Source organism: Monopterus albus, unplaced genomic scaffold, assembly GCF_001952655.1.
Source record: "Monopterus albus unplaced genomic scaffold, M_albus_1.0 scaffold242.1, whole genome shotgun sequence".
Taxonomy (NCBI): Eukaryota; Metazoa; Chordata; class Actinopteri; order Synbranchiformes; family Synbranchidae; genus Monopterus; species Monopterus albus.
Window position 1 is genome coordinate 359,121 of NW_018128122.1, and position 8,343 is coordinate 367,463.

Genomic DNA, 8,343 nt, shown 5'->3' on the forward strand with positions numbered 1-8,343 from the left:
GGGGGGGAATAGCAAGGTGTCCACAAGCAAAAATATCACTATACTTCAAAAAAAAAGAGAGGAACCGCTGCAACAGAACACAAAAATGCTTGCACGTACAAAAACAAACAGTGAAGAAACCAAAAAAACATCAGAGAAACCAATAGGTAGACTTCAAGAACCCAAGGGCTAAAGCAGGGGCAGAGTCAAAGGCAGAAACCAGGTCAGAAAGAGACAGTTTTGGTAACAGGCTGGCCACCAGGACTAAGACAGGCAATATACAGGTGCTGGAGCCAATGTGCAGCATAAGTCTGACAGCAATCCAACACCTGGAAACGAGCAGCAAAGCAGTATATATGGGGTGAGGAGAGAGATTTGCCAGGTGATCAGAATCACCCACTGATTGGCAGTAACAAAGTTGGAGAGAGTGAGATGGAGAAAACCAGGAAGTTCCTTTCAAAATAATTCTCTAGTAGGAAGCCAGGGGACGGAACATGACAGGTACTGAATTTTTCTCCCAATATGGATACCTGGAGAGGTGGCCACATGAACTTTTCATGCCCCATGCATATATTTCAGTCTATATTTAGATAATGTGAAAGAAGTCAGTGGTTACCTTAATCAGAGTTCCTGTTAGTATCTAACCATGGTTAAATGACGGCAGCTGACCAACTGTTAGCAGTTAGATCTCTCAGCTAGGCTGAGCTGGACTATAGCAGCTGATTGGAGTCGTAGCAGCAGCAGCAGTAGGCAGACAGAGGAAGCAGGAAGACACACAGCTTGGCATCGCTCATAGCATATTCATGAATACACAAAAACACACACATTTTTTTTCATTTATTGTGGGGACTTTAACTTGGTTTGTATTCATTTAATGAAAACATATACCTAACCTTAAGCTTAAGTCTAATCTTAAAGTCATCACCATATAAAATTCAGTGATTTACCTGGTGGGGACCAATATCTGCCCCCACGAGGAAAAGTGAGTGTGTAAACAGTTTGTGTCACCACAATGTGAATAATACCAGGCACACACACATTTGTTCCCCCACATACAAAACTTTTTCAAACAAAACTTTACTTTTGCATTTTCATAATCTCTCTAGCATTTCCATAACCTCTTTGCAGACTTTTTTTTTGCTTTGGAGGACTGTTATTTTATTTCTGATTAAATGGTTTGTGTTTTCTTTTACAAAGTTAAACTATTATTGCATGTGCATCTGTGGACTTGTTAGTGTAATTAGCTGAAATACCTGAGCTATAGTTTACCCATCATTTGCTAATACAGCATGTGGTCAGCATTCATTAGAATGGAATCCAGCTGAGATGGAAACACCACTAACTATGGAAAGAAACAAAGAAGTCAATGTGAGCTGTGTGGAAACACAGAGAAGGTGTAGTGTGCATTTTACATTTTTGCTCAAGGGATGAGGATCATGGTTCACTGAAGGTCAGAGCCCACGCCAGTCTGATGTCAGGTCCGCTTTGGTGTGGATAGTGACACTTTGGCAACCAGGTGGAAAGGTTATCTCTGCTGCTGGTGTGGGCCTGTTGCTATGTGGGATGGTTGGTATTTGTTTTGCTAGGAAGTGAGCTCAGATCTAGACTAGGATCAGGCCAAACTTGTCATAGGTTGTAAAAGTCAAGCACTGTTCAATAACATGAATGTGTCCTGACAGGTGTCTGTGTTGAGTGTTTTTCTTTTTCTATGAAGTGCTTTGTTGTGAGCTTTTTAGGTCACCTTGTCATTGAAAGTGAAGCAGTAGTGATGGAACGATTCAGACAGCAAGATTAGGGGAGTCTGCCACACTGAACTGTATCTGTCTGTTTAGAACTGTCATTGAATAGAAATGTTGAAATGCTGTGTAATTTCCCAGCTTTTGTGAAACTGGTAATAAATGTTGCACATTATGTCCCATTGCCCTCACTGTGCCCCATCTGCATCAAACTCTTCTCCATTTCTCTCTTTCTCTATAACACCACAGGATCGCCTGTACTTTGTCATGGAGTATGTGAATGGGGGAGACCTCATGTACCATATCCAACAAGTGGGCAAGTTCAAAGAACCACAAGCAGTGTAAGACATGTCATCCTTGTTCCTGTGATGGAATTCTTTCTGGAACATAGCAGAGCTTTGTTTTGTTTTAAAGGTTCATTTTCTTGTGGTGTCAGTCAATAAATGTGTGGTTGTTCTTATAGGTTTTATGCAGCTGAGATTGCTGTTGGTCTCTTCTTCCTGCACAGTAAAGGAATCATCTACAGGTGAGTATTAACCAGTTTACACAGAGTCTAACTGAAAAAAGAAATGTCAACTTTTTCAAAGAGGTTTTGAATGTCTGTCTACTTCCTCAGAGATTTGAAGTTGGACAATGTGATGCTGGACTCCGAGGGCCACATTAAGATTGCAGACTTCGGCATGTGTAAAGAGAACATGGCAGAAGGAGTGAGCACGCGCACCTTCTGCGGCACTCCAGACTACATAGCCCCAGAGGTAAATAAGTTTTAACAGGAACAGATGTGTGTGTCTGTTTATGTGTGCGCGCATGCATGTTTTGATGCATGAGCTCATCTCTGTCTCGTCTCAGCCTGTGTCACCCTTGTGACAGATTAAGGTCACTGCCTCAGGGCATGTAAACTCACAAGTAAACACACACAGTTACATCTCCATTCTGGGCTGAGATGACGCTGCAACACGTCGCTGGCTTCATCAGTCTGTTGAAGTGATGGCTTTCTGTCATTCAGACACAGTGAACTTTTATCATTATGTTCTTCAGGGCTTCATTCAGACATACAACAATGAACAAGGTGAGTGTGCAGGGACCATTTACAAAGCACAACACCAGGAAGCGATACTACAACAATATTCACTCCTCGCCAAAATCCCTTCACACATCACTGGACTCCTGCTGGTTTTATAACAACACAGTTTGGGAAAATGTGACTAAGAGCAAAGCTATTGAATATTTTTTAGCATGTTTTTTCAGTGCACTTTGTAGACGGTCCCTGTGCAACTGTCTCACAGCTGACTGCACATAACATGATCTGCAGTTGGAAAGAGGGATTGTTTGTGTTTGCTTATGATTTATTGAAACCGGGGACTTTGAATCTGTGAATATTCCAGCCTAGGATTGGTCTTATGCGGCTTTATTCATTTTAGATATTTTTTCTGGTAAAACAGTAACAACTTAAAATATCTGGTCAGTCTATCCAAGTAATGTGTAGGCATAATTGGAGATTTGCTCCAGTTTTTTCAGAGATGTGAGTACCAATTAGCTGAGCAAGCTGTCTTCATTATGTTTTTTGCTTCTTCATCATCGGACTCAAATGGCATCTGCATTGAAATGTCCTGTTCTCTCAAATATTTGAATACCAAAATTGAAAACCGATTATCTACTCAAATAAAGAATGTGCCCTAGTATGGGCAAGATGGTGCACAATTTACAAGCCCACTGCTGACCACAGTTATTTATCATGTGAATTATTTCAATAACAAAATACATTACTAAAATGAAAACCAAATTAGTTATTCTGCAAAACATGAACCGGATCTTTGCCTACATAAAATATATTGTGAAATACAGAAAAAAAAAGATCATTTCAACCAGGAAATCTGATAAAAGCAGAAATAAATACAATCAAGAGTCTGACCTAATAAGTATTTGGCATCAGATTTGGAAATTCATTATACCCAGTGCTATAGACATACACTGTAGTACAGCTGGTATAATCATCTACCCATCTCTAGTCATGACCTCATCACATAAATTAGGGTGTTGGTAAAATGCTGTGTTAGCACTGTCAAGCTATTTGTCTATAATTCAGTGCCATTTTTGTGGTAATATCTTTATCAGTGTGTATTTTATTCAGCCAATATAATAACAAGCAGCTTGCATTCATACTTGACCGATTTACTTTGTCCAACTCTTTGGCCTTTATCAGTTATTTAGTTTCCATTTAATGGTGGGCTACATTATTGATTCTCACTAAAACCCCCTCTGACAGACTGGGAGGTTAATTCTGCCCGTGGATGCGGGGTAAACATACTGTGACCATTCAGAATCAGACTGACATTATTGCACCAACCAAGGATGAACGGGGGCAGGAGCAGCTAATGTTTCCAGAGCACTGTCGTTCTACACTGGGTAGTGTTTGAGCGATTTATTCATCCTCAAGTTGCAAATACATGGGTGATATCTCACTAAACTCAAGAGAGATTTTACTGTGTATCAGTCATGAACAACATTTGCAAGGATTTGTCATCTGTCTGAAATTTAAACAAAGTTCACTGACACGTTATAGGTGTCAGACCTTGGAGGAATTTAATTTACTCCCCTCCACCATTTTGATTAGCCATTTCTTGGCTTCATAACCTAGGTTAAAGGCCAGTGGTAAGTGTGGTTTTTCTGGATTCGACCATAATTTTCAAAGAATTGAGAACCACCAATATGGATGCCTGAGGGTCTGTTCACTGAGGCGGAGTGGGAGAACACCTGCCTCCCTGAATAAGGCAAATCTGCAGTGTAGTGCATGTTTGTGTTTGCGAGGTCACTTCTACACCATAACTGTGTTGGTAGGTTTGTGCATGTTTGTATCTCAGTATGCGAGATGAGAAATATTTTCACACTTCTCTTTCTCACCCACACCTGCCCACATGCTCACACCTCTATCAGTGTGGAAGCACATTTCTATATAACAGTGGATCTGTCTGCTGGTAGTCAACACACATGAGAGAATGCAGCACTGTTCCCGCTGCTAGTTGCCCCACACAGATACATGAACACATGTGCAGGCACATGCTTTTTGTTGTGTTTACTCTGACCTATATAGCCGGCCATTAGTCGCTCCTGTCTGGGAGGAATGCTCTATTTGCACCTCAATGATTTTGACACAGAGAAAAAGAGAATCTTCTCTGTAACATTTTCATTTGCTTTAATGAAAGAAATGAATTTCTTTTAAATAAATAGTTAAATAAGGCTTATAACTTTGAAAGGCATTTTGCTAATTTATAATCAGACCTAAGTGTTTTGTGTAGGGCAACTTTGCCATGCACAGTTGTGGTTTCATTTTGTTGCTGAAAAATGGCTGTTGCTGTTCCATATTTGTCATAAAGTTTGAGGACTAGGAATAGCAACACTGAGTCATCATAGACTTGCCGAGTGGCCACATGCATCAGCAGTGACAGTTCATTTTCAAACTCTTCATCAACTACTGAGCACTCAAGCCAGTGCTTTCAAATGAGAGCTATTAGAAGGCTTACAAAATCCCTTCATCCATGGCTGGAAAAGTGAGTGAGAAGTGAGAAAAAATCAGGGGGATAAGGAGGTGAAAAAGTTAAAGTGAGAAGGAAGCAGCAAATGAGAGGGGAGAGGAACTGACAGCAAAACAAGAGCATGAAAGCATGAATTCAAACTTTCTGATTATTTCTTTCTGAGATGGAAAAATAAATCCAATTCATGGAAGCCCCAACTTACAGGACCTAAAGGGATGCAATGCAATGTCTTGGTGTTAAATACCAAAGGACACCTTCAGAGCTCTTGTGGAGGCCATGCCTCGAATGGTCAGGGCTGTTTTGGTGGCACAAGAGGGACCTACACAGTATTAGGAAAGTGGTTTTAATGTTGTGTCTACTGTCCTGTTGACAGTGGTCTGCACAGGACAATTATCCAATTGTCATGAACACAAACATTTAAATTCAGTTCATTTCAAATTATTTTACTTAAATTACTTAAACCATAGTGTTCACATATTGCCTGTTTGTGTTTCTTGGATTTGGTTTGAGACTGAATTTTGATGTGGCTGTTCACCAAGCAAGGAGTCTCTAACAAAAGATACCATCAAGCTGAATTATAGGAAATGTAGGGTCCAGAGTTTAAGGGGAGTGACACCTACAGTGCTAGCACAATTGCTCGTGTACCTCTTTAAGTTGTCTTTTCACATGTAAAATGATGCAGAGTAGGATGCTTGTGTAAACATCAAGGCTGCTCATTAATATCACCAGTGAAACCAACCACAGCAAGCACATGCAGTACAGAGGACTGATTTCAAAAACAGACCACTAAAGCATGGCCTAATGTTCACTATGTCTGCTCCACAGCACACTCATTCTTCAAATGGATCCAGTAGTAATGGAAAGGCAGATATTCACCCCGCAAAAGTGTTGGTCATAAGGGCAGTGTTGTGTGCTGTAGTTTTCAAAAATCCACATGGAAGATGTAGGTTATAGAAGCACAGGTTGGTACTTGTGTGTGCTTGTGTGTGTATTTGTAGAGGAGAGTAGCCCTGAATAGCTACTGTAGCAGTCTGATCCAGAACTGTCATGTAGCATTAGATTTAATGGGAGAGAGATGTCTACAGCAATGCCCACGCCCACACACAAACACACAGAAATATACAAACTAACACACACAAATGCAGACTGTTCATGTCATAAGCACAGGCACATAAATAAGCATGCATGCACATGCACAGACACTTGCACAGGCACATAAAACATGTTTTGATGAAACAAAGATATAGAACAAAGATATTCAGAATCATATCTCTTAGATAAAGGTGACTGTAAAGAGAGAAAAGCTCTTTTTGCCCTGTCCTCTTTCACTCTGACCCCCACACACATGTACTTCTGTGAATTAGCAGAGCTCTATGGACCATAGTCTTTCATACTAGAAAGTAAAATATAAAACAGGATGAGAGCAGAGAACGTCGGGCACAGATCACATTTGTCTGTTTCCATCGCTGGCAATCTGACAGGAGAGAACACTTTATGTATTTATCAGCATAATGCAAATACCACAGCAAACAAAGTAATGTTACTTTGAATAATAACTAAGTACAAAACTGAAGAATTATACTAAACACTTCACAGCATGAAGGTCACTGTGCCTGAAACTGTAATTTTCTGGGCATGTTGTTGCAAAAGGTCAATGGGTGGCAAGGACAGTGAGTCACAGCAGCATCACATTAGTGCAGCGCTCTGCAGGATGGCCTGAAATAGATCTAAACAGTTGATTTTTTTTTTCCTCTGTCTTTTTTATTTCATTTTCTATTTCTTTTTGCCTCACTCTCTGAATCCAGGTCCTATATCCTCCTCTAACTTTTAACTTTCTCTTTCATTTTCCATAATAAGTAGTGATGGCAGTAACTGGTTTAGCAACAGTGTGACAATAACAAGACAATACAACAGTAAATAATGCATTACTATGGAACTGAATATATGAAACATTTTCATTTTGGGAAAACAAAGAAGTCTCCTGCTGGGTTTAATAACAACGACAAGGATAGACAAGGGTAGCGCCTAGGTAGGGCGCACAGGAGGCAGGACACAATGCAGTCATGTGGCCAATTTGTAATTTGGTCATAAACAACTGAGCCTCTTGCCGTTCCTTAAATTTGTCTGATGATTCTGGCGCTAGCCCTCAAAGACATAAGTTCCTGAATTCAGTTGTGTTTCCAGTTTAAGATTTTTGTTGGCGTCTTCAATGTAAATGGCTATAAATGTTTGTATTCTTCCAGGTTAATGCCAATCACAGGATAAAACCCCATAAACCCGTCCACTAGCTCAGTGTGAATACTTTGGACTATATACTGCTTTTTTTCTCACATGGGCTCACTGAGATTTTACACGGACTTTGTACTAGGGAGCTGGCAGGGTAGAGTCTGGGTCAATTGATTCTGACATTGCGTTCTCACATACAGCTCCTCTGGGTAATTCCTAGATAAACTCAGGGTGTCAGTGCATGTCTGAAAAGGGCTTACTTCTTCCATGTACAGATTGGCCACAACTGGGGACACTGGTGAACCCATGACACAGCCATGCTTTTGTCTGTAAAACACCTCAGTGTATTTGAAATACTGTAAGTGATCATCAGGCGGAGATCAAGCAAAACACATATTTGATGTTTTGGTGACTTTGGTCCTTTTGGATAGTGTATTGTCATGTAGTAGATGTTTCCTTACTGTCTTGACTGCCGCAGATGTTGTAATCCTTGTGAAAACTGAAGTGGCATCATAGGATTCCATGGTTTCATCTGGGTTCAGTGGCTAAGAAGTAAATATCTGGGACTCCTCAAGCAAGTTCAGCTTCCAACCTTATCACTTTGATTTGATTTGATTTGATTTATTTATTCTTTCAAACATGTAACAACAGTCAGTATGTAATCACACGTAATTCCAGATCGCGTCCACCTCTCGCTGGGTAAACTGCAAACTTATCTTTATCTCCTGCATTTCCTTGGTCAAGTCGTCGAATCTCTTGTTATGAGCCTCCATAATTAGTTTCACAAAAACCTGGAAACTCTCATTTAGTTGGCACATAAGCGCAGTGTGCATACTGCGCTGCCGCTCCATCATCTCAGCAACTTGCGC

General features: G+C 40.5%; 1 protein-coding gene across 1 annotated transcript in view; it reads left to right on the top strand.

The window, feature by feature from the left end:
* Positions 1-8,343, top strand: part of LOC109971994 (protein kinase C alpha type-like) — a 130,429-nt gene that overhangs the window by 103,398 nt on the left and 18,688 nt on the right. The window contains exons 12-14 of the mRNA XM_020620573.1: positions 1,965-2,056; positions 2,179-2,241; positions 2,332-2,470. Coding sequence (XP_020476229.1) covers positions 1,965-2,056; positions 2,179-2,241; positions 2,332-2,470 — 294 coding nt within the window. The remainder of the gene's footprint in view (positions 1-1,964; positions 2,057-2,178; positions 2,242-2,331; positions 2,471-8,343) is intronic.